The sequence below is a fragment of the Xiphophorus couchianus genome, chromosome 2, assembly GCF_001444195.1.
Source record: "Xiphophorus couchianus chromosome 2, X_couchianus-1.0, whole genome shotgun sequence".
In the NCBI taxonomy this organism is placed as follows: Eukaryota; Metazoa; Chordata; class Actinopteri; order Cyprinodontiformes; family Poeciliidae; genus Xiphophorus; species Xiphophorus couchianus.
In genome coordinates, this window is record NC_040229.1 from 5,176,554 (window position 1) to 5,200,065 (window position 23,512).

At 42.8% G+C, this 23,512-nt stretch overlaps 2 protein-coding genes across 4 annotated transcripts; one reads left to right on the forward strand and one right to left on the reverse strand.

Annotated features, from left to right (window-relative positions):
• Nucleotides 1-323: 323 nt before the first annotated feature.
• Nucleotides 324-18,574, forward strand: LOC114153428 (DNA topoisomerase I, mitochondrial). 3 transcript variants are annotated; one of them, XM_028031979.1, is made up of 20 exons: nucleotides 324-488; nucleotides 717-849; nucleotides 3,590-3,638; nucleotides 3,732-3,766; nucleotides 4,679-4,783; nucleotides 4,873-4,960; nucleotides 5,082-5,209; nucleotides 5,282-5,397; nucleotides 5,798-5,919; nucleotides 7,240-7,362; nucleotides 7,464-7,651; nucleotides 8,219-8,363; nucleotides 9,021-9,164; nucleotides 9,252-9,437; nucleotides 11,361-11,429; nucleotides 13,721-13,835; nucleotides 14,636-14,763; nucleotides 15,286-15,386; nucleotides 17,250-17,399; nucleotides 18,123-18,574. In XM_028031979.1, the coding sequence occupies exons 2-20, from the start codon at nucleotides 734-736 to the stop codon at nucleotides 18,223-18,225; spliced, it is 2,211 nt and encodes a 736-aa protein (XP_027887780.1). In that variant the 5' UTR covers nucleotides 324-488; nucleotides 717-733; the 3' UTR covers nucleotides 18,226-18,574. The 3 variants fall into 3 exon arrangements, with proteins under 3 accessions (XP_027887780.1, XP_027887785.1, XP_027887793.1); XM_028031984.1 differs by having other exon boundaries at nucleotides 721-849; XM_028031992.1 differs by lacking the exon at nucleotides 324-488 and adding an exon at nucleotides 513-646.
• On the reverse strand, nucleotides 18,046-22,877 carry hsbp1b (heat shock factor binding protein 1b). Its single transcript, XM_028032079.1, has 4 exons — nucleotides 22,682-22,877; nucleotides 20,360-20,426; nucleotides 20,142-20,268; nucleotides 18,046-19,071 (listed from the first exon to the last, which is right to left on the reverse strand). The coding sequence occupies exons 1-3, from the start codon at nucleotides 22,724-22,726 to the stop codon at nucleotides 20,144-20,146; spliced, it is 237 nt and encodes a 78-aa protein (XP_027887880.1). The 5' UTR covers nucleotides 22,727-22,877; the 3' UTR covers nucleotides 18,046-19,071; nucleotides 20,142-20,143.
• Nucleotides 22,878-23,512: the final 635 nt, after the last annotated feature.

Consider the following 23,512-nt stretch of genomic DNA (forward strand, 5'->3'; position numbering starts at 1 on the left):
ATCAAAACCATTTCAAGTCTTCAGCAGAAATGTACAGCTACACCTCAAAAGCTACGTAATTCGTTAAAAACTGTGAACTGCGCTGAAGTAAATAAAAGAGAGACGTTTAAATACATGCCGACAGTGGAACTCCTTCCTAAAGATGAATATTTATCACAGATTTGAAAATAAAATACAAACGGGAGACCGCGGAGAACATGGGAAATAGCGCCCCCTTCATTTCCGGAATGCAATGGTCCCATTTCCAAATAAGGTATGAGACTGACAGTGGTCCGTCCCCGCCCCTTCCGCTTCTCACCTTGAGCCCTCTAGCTCCCCCCAGTGATCACATGCAGGTATGGCAGTTGACCGCCACTCAAACGGGCCAATCAGAGTTCAGCTGGGACCGCCGCCTGCATCGTTAACCGTCAGAGGAAACGTTGATTTAAAGTTCGTGTTTGACGCGGAAAATAGACTATATTAACCAATTTTTGTCAATCTTCCAAACGGTGAGTGAGTTAACTCTGTGAATTTATTTATGGTTGGCAGTAAAACACAGTTGTGGTCATCTGTTTATTTAGTTAATCAGTCAATTGGTTAAGTGGCTACATCTTGGAAGCTAATTGTCAAATTTAGCTAATATGGATATTTAATCTGCTTATTTTGGGTGTGTGTTTAAATATTCTTGTATATTTAAATGTATTTTTGTTACAAAGCTAATCTGTAAATGTTCTCAGTCAGACACTGTGGTAAAATGGGAAGAGAAAGTGACGCTAAAGGAGATGCGAAGTTGAAGCAGAAAGGGAGGAAGCTGAAGCGGTTGAGTGACCGTGAGAATGCCGGTTCCGGTGGAGATCTGATGAAGAAAAGGTGTGTGTGTTTACCTGACCAACGTTTTCACAATTATTTAACTCGAACTGTTTCCGCTCGTGATTTATTTAGGTTAAAAGTTAAGAGTTGCAGCATTTTAAAATCTGAAATTCTGATTTTTGCCCGGAGTTTATGTAAAAAAAAGCCAAAAGCTCAAGAGGAAAACAGAGTATACACAACAAAACCTCCACAGCGTCTAAAGTTGTTATACGTATTGCTTCAGAAATATATAATTGCGCTCTGATTCTCTTTATTCAATCAAAATGTGACAATACAGGTTTATCTCGTACATAAGAATAGAAACGGTTAAATATTTTATTCCAGTGACGGAGGTCCAGTCTGCTGTCTTCCTCATTCTGACCCAGACTGACCCGGACTGACCCGGTAGAGGCTCGAACCTCTGCGTTCTGTTATTGAGACGGTGAATTAGATTTTTTTAAAAATTATTCCTAAACCATAATCATCAAAATTTTAAGAAACAGAGGCTGGAAATATTTCTGAAATTTTCTTTCTCTGTCTGAAATTAGTGACAAAAATATGTGTTTTTTTTATATATATTCAAATTATTTCAGATTTATCTGTTAAAAAATAACTTTTTTATTACCTTTTGATTTCAGGTTTTAGAAACTAAACCTCAAATGAACCTTTGTTGCAGATAAAATGTCTAAAATGATCCTTAAGTGTTCTGTCTTTCTGTTTCTGTGCAAACTGTGACATTTTTGTGTAAATGAGTTTAATTCTCCAGTATTTAGCCTAAAACCTTCTCAGTGCTGCCCTCTTTTGGTTGAGCAGTGGCTACTGCAGTTAAATGTTGCCGTTAGTACCAGCGGTACAGCTCTGTTGATGTCTCTGTCATGCAAAATCATTTCCTTAATTTATCTAAAACGTTTTTACGCTCACTTCAGGTTGTGTTTGGGTTTTCCAAAAAAAGTTAATATGCTAGCAGGAGATGGAAACATTTGCTGAGTAAGTTCTGATGTTGGAAACTCTCCCTGCCTTACCAGAGACACCAGACTTTGAAAACCTCCAGCTGGGAGGAGACTCTCCTGTTTCTGAGATGAGTTCATGCTAGCTTCCAGGCTCTGCTTCCTGTTTATTGCAGCCATGCGCAGCGTCAACTCAACACCTGATGAAGTTACGCTCTGTGATTCGCTGGTGGATTCGCTCCAAACCAGCAGATCGAATTCACATTTTCTTTTTTGTGACATTTTAAAAGTTTGATTAAGATTTGCATAACACTTGGATGGAAACTGCTGCTGGTAGCAATGTAAAGGACGCCTTGCCTGTGTTGAATCATTAGTTCACCATTAGAGACTGGAATCATTATCAGACCAGTGAGCTCATCCAACATCTGCAGCTTCACTCAGATCACATCAACGCTCAGCTCAGCCTTTCATGTTGCTCAGATGGAGAGACAAATTAACTCTGGCGGCTCGGTACTTCAACCGCTGATAAATAAGATCATTTATATGACTGTGTGTGTGTGAAACTAAATGAAAGACACAAAGTGTAAGAGAGAGAATGTGTCAGGAGGGCCGGTGGCATTCATTACACATCGTACAGTAAACGCTCCATCTTCATATGAATAAATTAATTTACTTTGATATCAGACGCGTTTATTAGCATGCATATGTGAGCAGACAAATGAGAGCGGAGCGATCGTCATTGGCTCGTGTAATTGATGAGAGCGAAGGGATGAACAGACACCTGTAAGCGCGGCTGGCGCCGGGAGCAGCAGGCTGTCTGACTGCTTGCTTCGTGTTTCACGCCCCTCTGATCCTGGTTCTGTCTGAGCTTAGCTTAAAAAAAAAACACAGAATAAGAATAATGTATCCAGCTGGGAGTGTGTGCAGCTCCTGTCACGTCGCCCTGCGTGGAACCGGTGTTAATCCGCTGAGACCCTGCTAGTTAACCGGGCCACATTTCCCAAAACTGCCCGACTAAAATAGAGACAGCAGTTAGGCATCGGTTAAAAACTATTTTCAACCTTTTGTTTGCAGCTCAAAATCCTTTGATTTATGCAGCAGAAAACCAAAATAAATCGACCTGAAGCTGCTCGGCTGGTCTGGATCAAACTGAAACACACCAGAACTGAACCGTAGACTGAATCAGAGAATCATCAGGTTCTGACCGTCACTGACGAGGTCCAAACCCAACAGGTTAGCGTCAGAGCCAATTTCTGTTTCCTTTTTTCATGAATTATGATTTTCTGTCGTTCATGCTTCTCATTAAATGCGACTGCAGTCGGACTTCAGTGTGAACGGTTTGCGACCCGCAGAAGAAGAACGCAGCCGTCTCCCAGCAGCGCTCTGCTTACGATGCTCAAACCAAACACTCTAACCAGAGAACGTCTGCATTTCACAGGTGGCTTAAATGTTTCCAGAGCTGCTTGTTTGGCAACAAACTGCAGCTGCAATGAGAGCGAGACCGCTGTGCTCAGAACTGGAAGGTTGAGTAGAGGAAGTTCTCCTTCAAAATAAAAGCAGCATATTTGGATGGTCTTACATGTTTGGTTTGTAGTTTTGACCAGGACACACTGAGGTCCAGCCTGGGCCGGGAAGCGGTCAGAATCCCCAGGTCCGCTTTAGATCTGATCTGAATAAACGACATAAAAGTTTGAATAAAAGCTTCTGATTGTTTCTGCCTTTGAGGCTCTATTACCCTAAATGTTGTTTAAAAGAAACTATTTGTCTTTTCTCACATTCTTCTTTTATCTCAACTTTCTGTTATATAATTCAAGGTCAACAAAGTCCAAAGAGAAGAAGAACAATGACAGGCCTCCTAAGAAGGTAAACCCTCCTTTCTGTCAGCGCCTGCATGGAGGAGTTTTCATGTCGACTGGTTTCCATCTGCTGAGCTTTAATGGTTCGTCTTCCTCACAGGTCAGGGAAATCCTGGAGCCGGTCAGCAGCTCCAGGTGGGCATCCTGATGTGTGATCTGTTTCCTCCTCCTCTCTCTCTGCCTCCCCACGAGGTTTAGATGCTTAGTGACCACAAACAGAGACTTTTTATCTTCTCTATAACGAGCAAATCTCTAAGAATGAGCGTAAGCCGGTGCAGAGGAAGAATACGTCAGGAGGTAATAAATGAGTTCACGGCAGTTGGATCCTGAGCAGGACGCTGCATCAGATCCGCCTCACAGTCTGACTCCTGTAGTTCTTAACGGATTCTAATCTCACTCACAGGGAGAAGGATGGTTTTATTTATTTTATTCTTCCTGTTGTTTTTTCTGTTCTATTCTGGCTGGTACTTGGTGGTCAGGAACATTTTGATAATTAAATCCCTCAACATTTCAGTTTTTCCTCTTTATTTTATGATTGATGATACTCTGGACATATTTCCATGACATCTCTTCTCATCATGAGTCGCTCTGTGATCTTAATGAACTAAATTAAAACTGCTGAGTTTAATTATGTTTTTCTTAGCTGGGAAATTTACAAGCTTCCATCATGTGATTATTGTTTTTTCCTCTTTAAAAGTTATAATTATATAATAATTAGTGGGACTGCTATCATGATGGTTAACTATCAGAGTGTGAAGTAAATGATTGTGTTCTTATTGTTTCTCTTTTCTGAGAAACAATTACAGCAGTAATGAAGCTGTAATTTGATATAAAATGCCAAATGTATTCAAATTTGATAAAACTGGAAGCTAATTATGGTCTGAGTGAAACCAAGTGAATCACAGATGGGATTAAAACATGACTATTGCAGGATGTTGTGTAAAACCAAAGGCTAAAATATTAATAATGTTGTTTTTTTTAACTCAAAGGTAAAACATGATTTAGACAGTTTGTGAAATAAACGCTGCTGTTTCTCTGTGTGATCAGTGATTTGATGAAACTCGAGCTGCAGGACGACTTGACTGAGAAGAAGAAAGGATTGAAAAGGAAACGTGTGAAAGACGAGCCGATAGAGGAAGCAGCTGCATCCTTGTACGTCCGTCCGATTCTCATCAAACTGAAGAGTTTGAAAAGCGCCACCATTTTTATTACTCTGACTTTGTCCTCTCACATTCCTGCAGCTCAGAGAGAGGAATCAAGCCCCTCAGTGAAGAAGAAGCAAGTGAAGAAGAAGCTCAGAAAAAAGAATCCAAGAAGAAACCCAGAAAGGTAAACCTTCATCTCCGCTGGCGTCTTCCTCCTTCTGGACCGGCTGAACGCTGAGCCTCCTGTCTGGACGTTCTGGTTCTGGGCGGCGTCAATCCACATCTTAAACGTTTGTCTCTGCCAGACGGTCAAGAAAGAGGAAGGAGAGCAGCCAGTCACCAAAAAACCCAAGAGGTCAAAGGAGGAGATCGAAGAAGCCAAAATGCTGAAGACGAAGAAGAAGGAAGAGGAGGAGCAGAACCGCTGGAGATGGTAGGAAACGCCGTCCTGTTCGTCCTGCCGTCGCTCGTCTCCGCCTGTTTTCATCTCGCTGCTTTCTGTCAGGTGGGAGGAAGAGCGGTACGAAGACGGAGTGAAATGGAAGTCCTTGGAGCACAACGGACCTTACTTCCCTCCAGAGTACCAGCCTCTTCCTGACGACGTTAACTTCTTCTACAACGGTCAGTTCGGTTTTATTCTGGCAGGAAAACCAGTCACTGGTGAATTCACTGGTTCTGATCATCAGCTGCCAGTAGGCGGCAGCAGCAGGAGCTTCTCACTCCAGAACCACCAGAATCAGTGACTTAATGCCTCCTCTGAGGAAACTGATAAGGCCATTTGCTGAAACGGCACATTCAGAAAAGGAATTAAGCTAAAACTATAAAAATATAATAATTTTTAATTTAAAATAATGAAAAAAGAAAAACATATTTTGTCTATAAATCCCAGAACTTCTCAAGTTGGGTTCAGAGTCTGTAAAAAGTTTCTGAAAGCTGCTGGATGTGAGGGAGCCATCCCAGCGCTCCGCGGCTGGACGGCCGCCAGGTGAGGCGTCCAGGTGAGGCCTGTGTTTGTGTGCAGGTAAGAAGATGAAGCTGAGCCTGGCAGCAGAGGAGGTGGCGCTTTTCTTTGCCCAGATGTTGGACCATGAATACACAACCAAGAAGGTGTTTCGTGAGAACTTCTTCAAAGACTGGAGGAAGGTAGGACCAGACCAGCGTTCCCATTGGCTGCTGGAACGTGTGTGTGTGGGAGGGTGTGTGTGTAGAAATATCCTCTCTGTAGAGGAAACCGAGCCTCAAAGCACATCATGCAGAATTAATTTTGCGGCGCTTAGTGCTCAATGCTCTTGAAAATACGATTTATGTGAAAGCATTGATATGCTAATCCAGACAACTGGCTTCCCTGCATATGAACAAATCCAATTATGATGTTTTATTATAGCCAGAAAAGCTGTCCGCGCTCCGCTGCCCCCGGAGCCTGCCCACCGCCCGCTGCCAGTCAGCCTGACTGACTGACTGCGACAGATGGATGCTGTTTGTTTTATTGATATCTGATCGGTTCAGATCCAGTTCAGGTTTGGTGACTGGACGGGTTTATCGATCGTTAACGATGGGCTGAGCCTTCACGGCTCGTTTTGTTGGCCTGTGTTGACCTGCAGCAGCTTTAATGAGTGTGAAGCCTGTTGATGTGATGCTGGTTGGAGTGTAAAGATGTTCAGCTGATTCAGCACCAAGCCCATCCATCCATCATCATACACGCTTATCCCACTGGGGTCGCCAGGGGTTCTGGTGCCATCTCCAGCCGTCTCAGCACCAAACCTCCTCACTTTAAAGGGGATCTTTGATTTTAAAAATTCACTTTTTACAGGTTTTTGTTTTTCTATTTGTGTCACTACCTTTTCCAGAAACGGTCTCGGCACTAAAAACGCCATCCAGCCGTTTTCTGGCAATAAGTTCATGTTTTTGGTGTCCTACCTCGTTACCTAGCAACCCAGGTGGAGCTGCTGCATCCTGGATGTTCAGGACGATCCTCTTCTGCTTCTGGGTCTGACTCAGGGTCAAAGATGTACCGTTGTAGAACTTTGAACATTGTAGAACATTGAGGTGGGGGCGTGGCCAGCTGCAGCTTATTTGCATAAAAACGGCTCATCCTGAAAGGAGCTGAAAACAGGAAGGACTGAGGAGGAGAAATCTGATCATCTGAGGATGAAGTGGTGCACAAAATGTAGCAAACATGTTTATAACCCATTTCTCTAACCTGACTGGTTTAAACGGAAACATAATGGAACCGCAGGGAGAACATGGACAGAACCTCTGGGTCAGAACTGCAGGTCCATTCAGAACGACTGTCATGTATAAAGCTGAAGGTGCAGCTGAATACTTTCCCATGAAGCTCAGCAGCACTTTATGCATCACTGTCGTCAGTTATAGAATAATTTAATGTGTTAATAGTTTCATCAGTCTGAGTCCAGTTCAGGTGAGAAATCCCAGTTTCATGTTAACTGGTTTGTGGTGTGTTAGGAGATGACCCGTCAGGAGCGGTTAGTGATCACAGATCTGGAGAAGTGTGACTTCAGAGAACTCCACGCCTTCCATAAAGACAAGGTGGAAGCCAGGAAGGCTCTGAGCAAAGAGGAGAAGCAGGTAACGCTCCGCCTGCTCCCTCCGCTGATCTCCTCTGGGAACGTTGCCGTCGGTTTCCCACCTGAAAGCGACGCTCTGTCTGTACTGTGTATCTGCCATAGGATCAGAAAGATGCCAATCAGAAGATCGTGGATAAATATGGCTACTGCCTGCTGGATAGCCACAGAGAACGCATCGGGAATTTTAAGTTGGAGCCTCCAGGTCTGTTCCGAGGGAGAGGAGAGCATCCCAAGCAGGGAATGCTGAAGAAACGGATCCAACCGGAAGATGTCATCATCAACTGCAGCAAGTGAGTGGGAGGTGTTGTCAGGTGAGACCTGCAAACTTAAAAAACCAGCACGGAAAGGGAAAAAGGGTTGATCTGGAAAGTATTCACTCCCTGAGGTTTCCAGGGAGTGAATACTGGAAACTGAGGTTCCCCTCATTTCCAATGTATTGCTGCGTTTCAGTTCTACTCAGAAATTCTGACTTCCCAGTTGGAAAATTCAGACTTTCCACTGGGAAACTGGGAGCAATTCAAACTTCTCCTAGTGACAACTTGTAAGGCCGAGTTTGTGTGACAATATGGCCGCTCCTCTCATCAACAGCAGGAAAACTCGGTTATTTTACACTCATGTAAGACTGCGTCTAATATTAATGCTACATGTAACAGCCAGATTAATCACCATTAATTTAGTTAATTGTTTCAGCCTTAGTAAACATTGAAGAGTTATTTTAGTGGAACATTTGGGTCTTTATTTCCCTTAAACTAGTGTGGATGAATATTTATTTCCCCCTAATTACCCAGAAGCCCTGCAGCTTCTCTCCTGTTCCCCCTGAGGGGAAGCAGCACTGACTCCTGTTTCTGTTTCTGCAGAGAGGCCACGCCACCTGCGCCCCCTGCTGGTCACCACTGGAAGGACGTACGGCACGACAACACCGTGACGTGGCTGGCCAGCTGGACCGAGAACGTCCAGGGATCCATTAAGTACATTATGCTCAACGCCAACTCCAAACTGAAGGTATCCAGACTGAAGTCCGTGGTGAAGGTGGTTTGTGGAGATGGTGGTCCGCGGTGAAGACGGTCTGTGAAGGCGGTCTGTGGTGACTGTAGTTGTTGTTTCACCTGCAGGTCTAAACTTTAAACTTGCCTCCAGCGTGTTCGCTGTGAAGGCTTCCTGGTTTCTGGCAAATAGGAGTTCCGTTTATCCATGACTTCCTTCCTGCCATAAAGGTCAGATTGATGGAGTTCACAGCCATGCTAACGGCTAGGCTAACAGCTATCCTTCTGAGGGATTCTGCCACCTGAGCCATGTGTCTCTGCAGCTCCTCCAGAGTCTTTAAATTAGATGCGGTTTTATTGGATTGTATTTAGTGGTGTCTGAGTAAAGAGGGCTGACTTTGTGAATTATCCGTCCGCTTCCCAGAGATGCTTTGTGCCCCTTTAAAATGCAGCTCAGCATTTTACCAGATATTACTTTTATGTGTGGATCATCCAGGTTGAGTGAATAAACATGTTCCCCGTTTGATCCGTCGTTCCAGAGGAAAGCTTCTTCCTTCTAGTTTTAGTTTCGATCTGTATTCATGATATTATCTGCAGAATATTTTTAATTTGTGATCATTCCGTCTCCGGTTTATTATCCTCAGTCTGTCTCTCCTTGCTCCAATCTGACCTGCAGGGAGAGAAGGACTGGGAGAAATACGAGGTTGCTCGGAAGCTCAAGTCGTGTGTGGACAGCATCCGGGACGGTTACCTCCGCGACCTCAAGTCCAAGCAGATGGTGGCGAGGCAGAGAGCCGTGGCCCTGTACTTCATAGACAAGGTGTTTGGGTCACCAGCCGGGCTCTGCTCTGTGCGCCGTGGTTCGGTTAAATGTGTCTGAGCTGACGGACGTGTTTCCGTGCCGCAGCTCGCCCTGAGAGCGGGAAACGAGAAGGAGGAGGGCGAGACGGCGGACACGGTCGGCTGCTGCTCGCTGCGCGTCGAGCACATCACGCTCCACGACGAGCTGGACGGCAGCGAGTGCGTGGTGGAGTTCGACTTCCTGGGGAAAGACTCCATCCGCTACTACAACAAGGTGCCGGTCATCAAGAAGGTACAGAAACAAAACATGATGCAGGTTTTATGTCCATCCGTTTCAGTTTGGGTGATTATTTTAGATCAAGGCCAAGACTTTAAGGCTTTCGTTTTGATAAATTAATTTCACAGATTTTAAAACGTTAATATATTCTCATGCAATGAATTACATTGTTTTTACATATAAAGTTTCTGACCAGAACCTTTGTAATCGCTCATTTCTGGTACAACCGTATATCTGACGCACAAGCTTCAGACACAAACAGCGACGGCCCACTGGGGGTCGACACCTGCTTCAGAAAGTGATCCCACTGGTTTTTCATTACAATGTGAGGAATTAATTACAGACTCTGCAAATTAAACCCGATTTCACATATTTAGCTTTATTTCTCCAGCTGCGGCTGCGCTCTGCTCTTTGCTGCATCTCTACTGTTTTTATCGAGTTTCTTCTCCTCCAGGAAGGAAGAAGAAGCAAAATCACTGAATTGAAAGAGTGAATGAAGCAACGTGGAGGCATTCGTGGTTTAATGGCTTTTAGATTCTTTACTTGTTAAAACAGATGCAGGTATGCAGCAAATTAAATAAAAAAACTCCATTTCTAGTTAAATTAACATTTTTGTCTCAATAGAGTTCTTGGAAAGGTCTTTTTCTGCAGATTTAGTTACTTGTCCTTCATAAACACAAGACAATATTACCGAGTCGTGTTTTTTGAGCTCCAACAGAGAAAATAGATGCATTTGTGTAACTTTTAGATTTAATTGGAACCTTAAAGCAGCAGTCGTCTGTGTGCGTCTGCATGTCGCATAAATGTAAATGTGTAACCTCTCCTCCGGTGTCGACCCGCGCTATCTTCTGTTCCAGAGATGAGGAAGGGAATGTTAACACCTGACAGCCAAAGTGTTTTGTTTCTTGGCAGAACATATAATTATTCAAATGAGTGCATTCAAAAGCATCACATTAGCTAGAATTAATTAGTCTCTGCATATTTTAGCATCATCAATTCCCTGGCAAATCAGTGTGATTGCTGCTAAATGTCACTTGGAATAAAATGGAACAAGAATCAAATGATGGCATTTCAATTTCTCACTTATTTAGCTTTAAAACCTTTAAACTAATGCAGCAACCAGGCAAAACATTAAACCGTTGACTCAGCAGAGAGAAAGAGAACCACAGCAGCTGGAGGTGGAGCAGATGATGGAGTTCTGGTTCCAGTAGAACCGGGTCGACCGGACCATCAGGAGGGAAACATCCTTAAACAAACTTCACCAGAAGCTGCATTTAACATTTAGACGGGCTGCAACTGTTGTGATGGATGGCGATGCCGTAACATAATAGCATAGATGCAGCAGAGGTGATGTGTCTGGAGTAATTTATGGATCAGATTGTGTGTAAGTGAGTAACAATGGGATGAATAATGATCTGTCAATAACTGATTGCACTGAATCTCTGAGAATGGACCAGCTGAATACATATTGATCAGCGCTGCTGAGTCTTTGTCTAAGAGCCAGAGGGACGGCCCTCATTAGCAGTTCAACAGTGAAGCAACGGCTTCATCAGGTAGCGACGAACAAAGACCCCATGTTTTCTGTAACTTCTCAGAAGATATCTGCAATAATTGGAGTCGTTTTATTTTTATATGATTTTTCTGATCTGAATCTTTGGATGAGTTTAACTTTTATGCAAGGCTTCACGTTGGACAGCTGGAAGAGAACCAACAACTTTATTTCTTTTTGGGGGATTTTTTTCCTGTGTTGTTCGATCGTTCAGTTGTTTGTTATTCATTAGGTCCGAGCAGCAAACGCTGCGAAGGCCTATTGTTTTGTTTCTCTCCTTTTTTCAACCACACAAGATATAAGAAACTTTAACTTCAGACATGTTTTCTGTTTTTGTCCATAGCCTCTCTAGTCATAGCTGAATTAATGGTTATTTTTTATGTTTTCAGGTTTTCAAGAATATTAAGCTTTTCATGGAGAGCAAGGATCCTGGAGACGAACTCTTCGACCGTCTAAATGTGAGTTCCTGCTTCCTCGCTCTGTGTCGGTCCATCGATCACTTTCAGAACCACTGCTAAAGGCTAACGGTTGCTAAACGTTAATTAAACCGGCTGCTACACGCTTACGGCTGCTAAAGGCTAACGGTTGCTAAACGTTAATTAAACCGGCTACTACATGCTAACGGCTGCTAAATGCTAATGACTGCTAAACGTTAATTAAACCGGCTGCTACACGCTTACGGCTGCTAAATGCTAATGACTGCTAAATTTTAATTAAACCGGCTGCTACACGCTAACGGCTGCTAAATGCTAATGACTGCTAAACGTTAATTAAACCGGCTGCTACACGCTTACGGCTGCTAAAGGCTAACGGTTGCTAAACGTTAATTAAACTGGCTACTACATGCTAACGGCTGCTAAATGCTAATGACTGCTAAACGTTAATTAAACCGGCTGCTACACACTTACGGCTGCTAAAGGCTAACGGTTGCTAAAGGTTAATTAAACCGGCTGCTACACGCTAACGGCTGCTAAATGCTAATGACTGCTAAACTTTAATTAAACCGGCTGCTACACGCTTACGGCTGCTAAAGGCTAACGGTTGCTAAACGTTAATTAAACCAGCTGCTACACGCTAACGGCTGCTAAATGCTAATGACTGCTAAACATGAATTAAACCGGCTGCTAAATGTTAATTAAACCAGCTGCTACATGATAACGGCTGCTACGCGCCAACGGCTGCTACACGTGAATTAAACCGGCTGCTACGCGCTAACGGCTGCTAAATGCTAATGACTGCTAAACGTGAATTAAACCGGCTGCTACGCGCTAACGGCTGCTAAATGCTAATGACTGCTAAACGTTAATTAAACCGGCTGCTACACGCTTACGGCTGCTAAAGGCTAACGGTTGCTAAACGTTAATTAAACCGGCTACTACATGCTAACGGCTGCTAAATGCTAATGACTGCTAAACGTTAATTAAACCGGCTGCTACACGCTTACGGCTGCTAAAGGCTAACGGTTGCTAAACGTTAATTAAACCGGCTACTACATGCTAACGGCTGCTAAATGCTAATGACTGCTAAACGTTAATTAAACCGGCTACTACATGCTAACGGCTGCTAAATGCTAATGACTGCTAAACGTTAATTAAACCGGCTGCTACACGCTTACGGCTGCTAAAGGCTAACGGTTGCTAAACGTTAATTAAACAGGCTACTACATGCTAACGGCTGCTAAATGCTAATTGCTGCTACACCGGTGATGGAACCAGTGACCTGGTGAGGATGCTGTCCTGCTGGAAGCTGCTGGGAATAATTGCAGGTTTTGTGATGAGAACAATTTGAACTTTGGGTCTGGTGGCGCCGTGTAAAACGCATCAGAAACTTCTGAGGTGTGTAAAGAGAAAATGGAGAAAGTAAAATAGAATTACACTTTTCTATCTCTTCTATGGACAAAAAGCTGTGGTAAAGCAAAAAGCAGGGAGTAAATTGCCAGGTGCAGGAAATGAGATTGAATGAGGAAGAGCTGTTGGTGTGCAGAGATGAAAGGGCTTAAGCAAAGCAACGGGAGGAGAAGAGCGAGAATTTTAGAGCGAGAGACTGAAAGCAGCAACGGAGTTTCAAACGAGGCAGCGGATGGACTCTGGCAGATAAAATGAAACTGGGGGGAAAATTTACCGGAATCACACTGGGGAGACGAATTTCCACACAAAACCTGCCACTGTGTGCTGCAGACTGGACTGGTAGCTGGTCCGGACTGGTAGCTGGTCCAGCAGCAGACTGGACCAGTTACAGGCGAGTGGAAGGGTCAGAGGTTAAATGTAGTTAAGCCTTTCACAATAAATGTTGCCGGATGATAAATCCGCTTCCTATTCTTCGCTCATTTATTGGTGTCACTGATGAACATTTGTCATCAAATCTTATCTAAATATAAAAGTTGAATGAACAAACATTTGCTGTGTTTAAATCAGGTAACGGATTATTAGGTTGTATTTTAATACCTAGTCAAACGGCTCATATTCTCTTTGTGTGACTAAAAGCAGATATAAGTTTGTACTTTCTGCTCCTTTTCATTCATTCATGATTTCTTTTGGTTACTTAAACTAAAAACTAACATGGAAAATTTCAGCATCACTGATGATCCTAAAACCTACAGATCAAAGTTTTCTGAATCTGGTTTGTTTCCCTCCAGAAGTGTGTGACCACACTGCCACCTGGTGGCTGAGAGTGTAATGGTTTCCAGAAAGCTGTGTGTGTGTGTGTGTGTGTGTGTGTGTTTGACCTGCTGCCTGTTTGCTCCTCCCAGACGGCCCTCCTGAACAAACACCTGAGCTCTCTGATGCCGGACCTGACTGCCAAGGTGTTCAGGACGTACAACGCCTCCATCACCCTGCAGCAGCAGCTGCGGCAGCTAACCAACAGTAAGCAGCGCCGTCTGACCAGCCGCCGCCGCTCAGACCGCCACACCTGATACCACTAGTATTAGCTTCTCCCAGATATCTGAGCGTCAGCCAGCAGCAGATTACCTGAGCTGCCAGAACCTCGACCCGGCTCCATCACCTGCGTCACAGAGAGTCAGGTGTCTCATTTCTGGAGCCGATACTCAAACTGACGCAGGGGGGGGATGTTCAACTCTGTAAAAATAAAAAGATAAAGAACAGTTCAGAACTGCTTCCATGTGTTAGTGAGAGGTGAAGCTGCTGCATCATGTTTAAAACTGCAGGTTGATGAAACTTTTATAAAAATATTTTTACACATCTGTCTCACCCTGTCACTGTCATTTGAGACAAATCTGAAAACAACTAAATCAAGCTCCTCCGCCTTCTCTCAGTGCCAAGTAGAAACAACCAATCAGAGCCTGGAGGTGGGTCTTAGCGCTGTCAGTCACTCCTTTGTGTGGCGCTGCTCCATCCCCTGCTCTCTGCTAAGCTTAGTTAGCATAGCCACTGATGATGGCAGATAAACGGTTTCCCTGGACGGTAAGTTGTTTCTCCACCCTTAGCAGCAAGTACATGAGGTTGATTGACAGCGCTAAGCTCCTCCTGGCTCTGATTGGTTGTTTTTGGTTCATTTCTCCAGACAGCAGTAGGTCAGGGAGGAGGTCGATCTGTTCACATTGTGTCTTGTAAACTGTCACAACATGGAGACGGTTTGAATTCCATGTAAAACATTTTTATGGGTTTCATCCTGCAGCTGATTTTAAATCTTGTTCCTCCTGCAGAGTCTGACAACGTGGCGGAGAAGCTGCTGTCCTACAACAGAGCCAACAGAGCCGTCGCTATTCTCTGCAACCACCAGCGGGCGCCGCCAAAAACCTTCGAACAGTCGATGGCCAACCTGCACTCCAAGGTGAGCTCCCGCTCAGCCCGGCCAATCAGAGTCGCTCTGACGGCGTCCATGATTAATGCTGCGACCTGATTGGTTAGAGAGAGCATCCCTCTGGGGGAAAACGGGTCGGTCCAGACGGACGGAAACGGTCAGCGCTGCTCAACTGACTTTAAAGGAATCCTCGACTAGAACATGTTGGACTGGATGTCGTTTCTCCTACATACACCTTGTTTTTGATTTCATTGCTTTGTAGCACGCAGCATATATCATCTACCCAGAATGCATCAGTGTATGGCGACATCCCTGTGACTGTATTTTATAAAAACTAAACTTACTGCATTTTTACTGTATTATTTTTACATTGGGGAAAAAAAGTCATAAAATCTGTTCCAACTAATTAAATAGGAACCATTAAACTACCATTTAAATGCATCAGAGCTCAGCCAGCGTTCTGCTAATCTCCATGTTTTTTAGGCACTGCTATAATTTTAGAGAGCGTGTTATTCTCTGGTTACGAGAAATGTTCCTGTCGCCCCTCCCCAGATTGTTGCTAGAAAGGAGCAGCTGGCTCTAGCCAAGACGGAACTGAAACTGGCCAAGAAGGAAATGAAAACCAAAGACAGTCCGGACAGCAAGCTGCAGAGGTGGAAACATTAAAACATCATCATCATTATTGATATTTAACTATTATTGGACTGTTTTACACTTTATCGGCATCACAGCCAATGAGCTCAGAGACATTCAGACGTTTAAAACATTTTCTCCTCAGGATGCAGAAAAACCCGTTTTAGGTTTTAGAGTCGGTTAGTCCAACACTGACAGACCGCTAACAGCGTTAGCATTAGCTTTAGTGGCTCGTTCCTGTTTGGTGTCAGTGTGAGTAGCACTGACAGACCGCTAACAGCGTTAGCATTAGCTTTAGTGGCTTGTTCCTGTTTGGTGTCAGTGTGAGTAGCACTGACAGACCGCTAACAGCGTTAGCATTAGCTTTAGTGGCTCGTTCCTGTTTGGTGTCAGTGTGAGTAGCACTGACAGACCGCTAACAGCGTTAGCATTAGCTTTAGTGGCTTGTTCCTGTTTGGTGTCAGTGTGAGTAGCACTGACAGACCGCTAACAGTGTTAGCATTAGCTTTAGTGGCTCGTTCCTGTTTGGTGTCAGTGTGAGTAGCACTGACAGACCGCTAACAGCGTTAGCATTAGCTTTAGTGGCTTGTTCCTGTTTGGTGTCAGTGTGAGTAGCACTGACAGACCGCTAACAGCGTTAGCATTAGCTTTAGTGGCTTGTTCCTGTTTGGTGTCAGTGTGAGTAGCACTGACAGACCGCTAACAGTGTTAGCATTAGCTTTAGTGGCTCGTTCCTATTTGGTGTCAGTGTGAGTAGCACTGACAGACCGCTAACAGTGTTAGCATTAGCTTTAGTGGCTCGTTCCTGTTTGGTGTCAGTGTGAGTAGCACTGACAGACCGCTAACAGTGTTAGCATTAGCTTTAGTGGCTCGTTCCTGTTTGGTGTCAGTGTGAGTAGCACTGACAGACCGCTAACAGTGTTAGCATTAGCTTTAGTGGCTCGTTCCTGTTTGGTGTCAGTGTGAATAGCACTGACAGACTGCTAACAGCGTTAGCATTAGCTTTAGTGGCTCGTTCCTGTTTGGTGTCAGTGTGAATAGCACTGACAGACTGCTAACAGCGTTAGCATTAGCTTTAGTGGCTTGTTCCTGTTTGGTGTCAGTGTGAGTAGCACTGACAGACCGCTAACAGTGTTAGCATTAGCTTTAGTGGCTCGTTCCTGTTTGGTGTCAGTGTGAATAGCACTGACAGACTGCTAACAGCGTTAGCATTAGCTTTAGTGGCTTGTTCCTGTTTGGTGTCAGTGTGAGTAGCACTGACAGACCGCTAACAGCGTTAGCATTAGCTTTAGTGGCTCGTTCCTGTTTGGTGTCAGTGTGAGTAGCACTGACAGACCGCTAACAGCGTTAGCATTAGCTTTAGTGGCTCGTTCCTGTTTGGTGTCGGTGTGAGTAGCACTGACAGACCGCTAACAGCGTTAGCATTAGCTTTAGTGGCTCGTTCCTGTTTGGTGTCAGTGTGAGTAGCACTGACAGACCGCTAACAGTGTTAGCATTAGCTTTAGTGGCTCGTTCCTGTTTGGTGTCAGTGTGAGTAGCACTGACAGACCGCTAACAGCATTAGCATTAGCTTTAGTGGCTCGTTCCTGTTTGGTGTCAGTGTGAGTAGCACTGACAGACCGCTAACAGCGTTAGCATTAGCTTTAGTGGCTCGTTCCTGTTTGGTGTCAGTGTGAGTAGCACTGACAGACCGCTAACAGCGTTAGCATTAGCTTTAGTGGCTCGTTCCTGTTTGGTGTCAGTGTGAGTAGCACTGACAGACCGCTAACAGCGTTAGCATTAGCTTTAGTGGCTCGTTCCTGTTTGGTGTCAGTGTGAGTAGCACTGACAGAACGCTAACAGCGTTAGCGTTTATATGTGAGGTTTGTCCTGTTTGGCGTCAGCATGGTGGACAGGAAGGCGGCGGCGGTGAAGCGCTGTGAGGACCAGCTGCTGAAGATGGAGCTCCAGGCGACGGACAGAGAGGAGAACAAGCAGATCGCACTCGGTACTTCCAAGCTCAACTACCTGGACCCGCGGATCAGCGTGGCCTGGTAAGCAAAAACCGACCCGGTTCTGGTTCTGCTGAAGCTTTCAGTGTTAAACCTTCTGGTTCAGGGTTCTGCCTGAATTGTTTTATCAGCTTCTAAGTATTTTTAAAAAATAGAAAATGTCATTTTTAGGCAGTTTGATTTTGAAACACAAAAATCTAAATTTCAGAACTTTTTTAAAGTCAAACGTCGATTCATTCAGAAAATAAAAAATTCTCCATTAATGTGTCCTCTGGGTCAGTGGTGCCAAAACTTTAACTCATTTTTGCTCACTGGGCTCCAAAAGCACAATTTTTTTTATTTTTTATTCAACTATCAAATATTTCAATATTTTAATGAAACAAATGAGTTATTTTGTAGAAAAGTAATTTTAAATCAAGTCCTGAAAGGTAACTGTAAAAAAACAGCTATCAAAATCTATCGAAAAGCATCGACACTAAAACATTTCTGGATGGAATAAAGCGTCGCTGATCATAACCTGCTGTAATGATTCTTCAGTCAAAGATAATCTGTGGAGAAATGACACTTTTTAATCGAATGTTATTTTATCACGAGCGTCTTAGTCTCGATGTTTTAAATAAATCAGGTTTGGTTCTGGACAAACGGGTCGTAACAAACCACAGGTTGAAAATAAACCACTTAGACTTCCTTTACTCAGAAACAGTTTATTTCTGTTTGGACATTTTGTGTGGAAGTGAAAAGTTTTACGTTTTTCTGTGGGGTCAGGTGTAAGAACATGGACGTACCCATAGAAAAGATCTACAATAAAACCCAGCGGGAGAAGTTCGCCTGGGCCATCGACATGACGGAGGCTGACTTTGAGTTCTGACCCGGAACCAGAACCCGACCCGGACCGATTACTTTATTAATATTCAGTACTTTATCATCCTGTTTCTGGTTTGTTGCGCTGTAGATGAAGTGATCAAGCTTTGCCTCAATGTTGCTTCAATGCTAATTTGTTTGCTTTTGGCACTCAATTTCAATAACTGCTGTTGATTGTTGTACATTTGATTTGAATTAGTCTCAATAAAGGCTCATAATTTGCATGAAAAATGTAAATAAAGTTAGCCAGAAGCCTGAATTTTTAAAATGTTGTAAAATGTCATTTTTGGAGATGATGGCGTCTCATTTCCTTTGCTTCTGTTTTTCAATAAATTCATCATGGGAGATAAACAGTTTCTTTAGGTGTGAATAATTCATGCAGGAGTTTATTGGCTTTAATTTAAACATTTAAAGTGAATAAAAATAGAATAAAATGAGAAGCGACTGCTGGTCATGCTGGTGGAAACATTAGAAAAACACAAAGCACCTTAGAGTTGTTGAGTTTTCTTCATTACTAAGCAAATAGTTAAATATTAAGCACAGATTACAAACTTCAGTGTTAATAGAAGAACATTGGGAGTGGAATGCGTCCGTCCGTTGGGTTACTGGGCTTACTGGTTCTGACCCAGTAGCGTCCACCTCCAGGGTTGATCAATAATCTCTGCTTTAAAAGGTTCAGGACACATTAAACTAGTCTAGCTTACAATGTTCAGCTCTTCAAGTCATTCACTGGAACCGTTTCACAAAACTCACTATATAAAAAAAGCATTTCACACAACATGACACCAACAAGTCGATTTCAGTGGAAAAGTTCTGCTGCTCCCGGGTCCAGGACCGTCGGGCCGCCAGGAGCCTGAGGGCAGAAGAGAAACCGACTTCAAACCTCCCGGCTGCGCAACATTCATCACATGGCTAATTTAAACTTTTCATTTCCACGAGTTAAAATTTCTCTTTCTACCAGAAACTGGATGATTAGTCTTCAGTCTGGCGCTTTGGTCTCCACTAAACCTTTTCTGAGGACTTCAGTTAAATGTTTTATTTAAAATGCCTTCCAGTTCCAGTGGAATCTAACAAACTTTACATTTGTTTAAAGTTTTTTGATCTTTGAAAATGTGTTTTTGCATTATTATACCATTACCATTATATTACTTAAGTGGTCTCAAAACAATATTATCGTTTATTGTGATAATTTCTGGGACAATTTAACAGCAACCTTTGTTACCGTATCAAACCTCGTTTTGGTTTCTTAGTTTTATTTCTTTGACTTTTTGTCTTTAGTTAATTTAGTGGGTTTACTAGTTTTTATTAAAGCAGATTTTGTTTTTTGATACTTTGGTTAATTTTTAACCAAAGTTAAAAATTTGGTTAAAAGACCTTTAAAAAGGTCAAAGTATCCATTTTTGAAACTGTTCTAGTATTTATTAATTTATGTATACAAAATCTCAGTCCAATTATTGTTGAATAAACGGTCCAGAGAACAACGCAATCAAGAAAGATCCAACATGGATATTAAAATAATGTTCTCTTCATAACTGGACACAAAGCTTGAATGGACTTTATAGTGAAAACCAAACAAATGTATGTTTTTTTTTTTGCATTGGTTAGCCAAACTTCTGCTGCGGGGGCTAGCGTAGCGTAGCCGCCAGGAGGAACATGGACAGCTGACAAACTGCTAGTGTGGGGAAAAAAATAATTTATCAGTTTGAATAGATTCATAAACACAAAAATGAAGGATGTATCTATAATCGGTTTGTTTTAGTTTTATAAAAGCATAATATAGTTCTAGTTAGCTAGTTTTTCCCCATTAATTAGTTTTTATTTCAGTTTTGGTTAGTTTTAGTTGACTATGATAACCTTGAGACAGAGCCGGTGAGGAACATGAAGTCCCAGCAGGAGCCTGAAGGGGGCGCCGCTCCCTCTCACCTTCATGATGACCCTTGGCTCTCTTTGGGCTTCTCCGGCGCCGCCTCAATCTCCTCCACCCCGGCCTGGGTCATCAGGTCGGCGATGTTCTTCTCCAGGTCGTCGATGCGTGTGCTCATCTCATCGAGTGAGCAGCAAGTTAAGGTTCATTTAGAGCTTTAGATAAATCTAGATTACTTTTCTACGCTAATCTGCTGCGGCAGCCATGTTTAGGATATTCCTGCCGATGATCTGGTCCGACATCGTCTGGAACTTATCCTGCATCTGCTGCAGCAAAGTCTGGACCTGCAGAGACAAAACCCGCGGGAATTAAAGCTACGTTTGATTTCTGCTCTGCAGGGAGAATCATCAGGACTGACCAGCGTGCCGCCCAGAGGACAGGTCAAAGGTCAGCTAAACATTATTTCGGTTGTCAATTATTCTGACAGATATTTTTTTCATTTAATCATTTAAGCTTATTTAAAACAATATTAGAAATACATTAAAAATACAAATAAATTCCTTTTTAAATGCATCAGCAGCATTTCGTCAGTGAACTTTTGATCATTTGTAGCAAAAGATGCAGGTACAAAAATCCTAAATGAAAAGATCAGGCCTTTCTGACCTGGGGATTATTTCATATTAACCGGTTAACTGGATGAAAAGGTGAGTTTTCTTAACCTAATGTGAACCAGGTGAAGTTAAAACCCACTAGATGAGTTCTGGGTAAAACAGATTTACAGTTTTTTTCATCTTAAATACAAAATGTTGATATTTTTGTACAGTTTTGGCTTCATTACTGCTGATTTCAACAAACTGCCTTTTTTTGATTGGTTGACCATTAATCATTTCACTCACATTATGTTTAGACATTCACCTGCAGGGCGGCGCTACAGATACACTAAACAGCAACCAGATAAATCCCATATTTACACTAATTCACCCTTTTCTTCCTCTTCAGAAGAAAAACTGAATGTTTACAAGAAAACCTTGTGTTTTTAGATTTAAAATGTCTTCAGAAGCAAACAGTAAAATTTCTCGTTTATTTGCTCAACGTTGGAGAATAAATTGGATTCTTCTCCCACTCCACAGAACCAAAGCCTCGGGTCACTTTCTTTTCATAAAAGGACAAAAAAATGGTCAACAGCTTGTTTCCATGCCGACAATAGAAAAGATGGGTAACCATGGAAATGCCTCTTTAATTCACCTCCACAGGTTTACATTCTGTCAGTTATTAATCTCTCTAATCTCACTCTGTTGCTAAAAACATAAATAGTTTCTACTAATTTAGACTTAAAGAATACAAAAGCTAATATTATTGATAAATGCAGAAAAAATCTGATTTCAAAACTTACATAATGACAAGCACTGCAGGATACATCAAAACAGTGTAATGTTGAAAGTGAAAGCAATATTTAGTCAAATCAAATTAAAACCTTTTCCTGTCCTTTATGCTCAGATCTGAAGCTTCATGAACTGAGGAAGAGGAGAAGAGGAGGGTCAGTCGTGTTCCTGACTACATCCATCCACTGAGTTTCCACAGCAACACCTTGCTGTCACGTTTTCTTGTTTGTCCTCTAGTATTTTAAAAATGGCAGCAAATTCATTTGATTGGCAGGTTTTTTAAAATCGTCATGGTGACCGGACCGGAGGAGTTTCCCAAAGGCTCAAACTGATGATGACTGGGTGGGTGGGAGCAACTCCGACCTGCAGCTCAGTGGGGCGTCTTCATCTGCACTGGTCAGGGTCACAGCTGCAACATGCAGTGCAGCTTCAGTGTGTGTCCAGTCACCACAGCAAAGGACTGGGAATTCAAAACTCAATTCAAATGTGATTCATTTATCCCACAGGAATTAAATGTGGATGGTGATGCTGGAAGACGGCCCCTGCTGATCCACCTCCTTTGCTTTTGCCACTCCTCTTTAGATTGCCATCAGGCCATGAGGTTGGAGGGATGTTGGAGTCGGGGAAGAGATGGTTTCAACTCCCTCCTCCTCTGTCTGCATCCATGAAACCTCCGTGTAACTCCTCTGGGATTTGAGGTCAAAGGTCAGCTATTTGAGGTTTAGAGATGCTCCCAGTTCTAAAAACACGTGGTTGCCATGTGATGCCGTGTTGACGGTAGACTGACATGTTTCATTTAATCTCTGCTGGTCAAAATGCTGAACTTTACGCCTACACCTGACGCCTGAATCAACTCCATCTCCATGGAAACAGCAGACACCTGACCAAAGAGCCCTGCAGACTGTAGAATAACTATTACAGATTTTATTTACTAATTAAAATGGACATCAGCTCAGAGTTGAACACTAATGTATTAAATCACAGAATAAAAAGCTCCGCTGTTTGGATCCAATAAATGACATGTAGCTTTTAATTGGAAGAGAATTTAATACATTTTATAAACAGACTTAACAGACGTGTTAGCATGTGAACATTTCACACATAATGCGGAATAAAAGCTGATAATTTCTGTCACTTTCGGGTTAAACTCTGGGACCTAGCCTAGCTCCGTTAGCATTCATGTTAGCATGGTTAGCTAGCCTTGCGTCACGACTCACCACGTTGGTGAGGTCCTGCACCGACTTCGGGTCCGTCTCAGCCATGGCGTCCAACGAGCTGGAAACAAAATCTTCACGGGGCTGAAACTCAGCTATGAGGCCGCAGCTGTGCTGTTGAGTCGGTAACTGGCCGCAAGTACCTCCAGCCACCTGCTCAGCTGTTCCACAACAAACAAAGTCTCGCGAGAAGAGCTGGCTCTCGATGCTGATATAAATCAGCATAGAAATGTTACAGTAGATGCTGCACCCGCTGCAATGTCCCGCACAAATGGCACGTCAGCGCGTCCGACATGTTATGAGTGGCAAGTTTTCCTGTAAAATCTAAGTTCAGTTGGAAACACAAGTGTGAATTACACGGTATTTCTGTGTAGTTAGAGTAAATTTCCACCAAAACCCTCACATTTTTAGTTTAATTACACATATTTGCCATAAAAAAATCAATGGCTAGAGATTTACGTTTCTGACATTTAAACTTTTCAAGAAAGAAATGAAGTTTGCTGATATTTTAAGTCACATAATTCTGACAAAAAGACCAGAAGTCCTCCAAGATTTAAGTGGTTAATTTGCGAGATCTGCATCAACTTTTTGACCCTAGCTTTTTTCTGGAAAACGTGACATTAATCAAAAAGATTTTTCTTGTAAATTTACAACTTTACATCATCAGACAATTTGTTCATTTTTTTCCTTCAAAATTTATTAAATTGATCTCAAACACTCTGAGGTTTTTCTAGCAAATTTATGACTTTCCAACATGAGACAATTTCTTCCTTCTTTCTTGGAAATGTGTGAAATTAAAAATAAAGTTGTTTTTTTTTGGGTGGAGATTTACTT

Bases quoted from the DNA above. Each gene is read 5' to 3' on its own strand.
- LOC114153428 (XM_028031979.1), top strand. From the start codon at position 734: ATGGGAAGAGAAAGTGACGCTAAAGGAGATGCGAAGTTGAAGCAGAAA. The intron at 5,398-5,797 runs GTCAGTTCGGTT...GTTTGTGTGCAG, and splicing joins CGTTAACTTCTTCTACAACG to GTAAGAAGATGAAGCTGAGC. The intron at 5,920-7,239 runs GTAGGACCAGAC...GTGGTGTGTTAG, and splicing joins TCTTCAAAGACTGGAGGAAG to GAGATGACCCGTCAGGAGCG.
- hsbp1b (XM_028032079.1), bottom strand. From the start codon at position 22,726: ATGGCTGAGACGGACCCGAAGTCGGTGCAGGACCTCACCAACGTG. The intron at 20,427-22,681 runs GTGAGTCGTGAC...TTGTCTCTGCAG, and splicing joins TGCAGGACCTCACCAACGTG to GTCCAGACTTTGCTGCAGCA. The intron at 20,269-20,359 runs ATATCCTAAACA...CTTGCTGCTCAC, and splicing joins GGACCAGATCATCGGCAGGA to TCGATGAGATGAGCACACGC.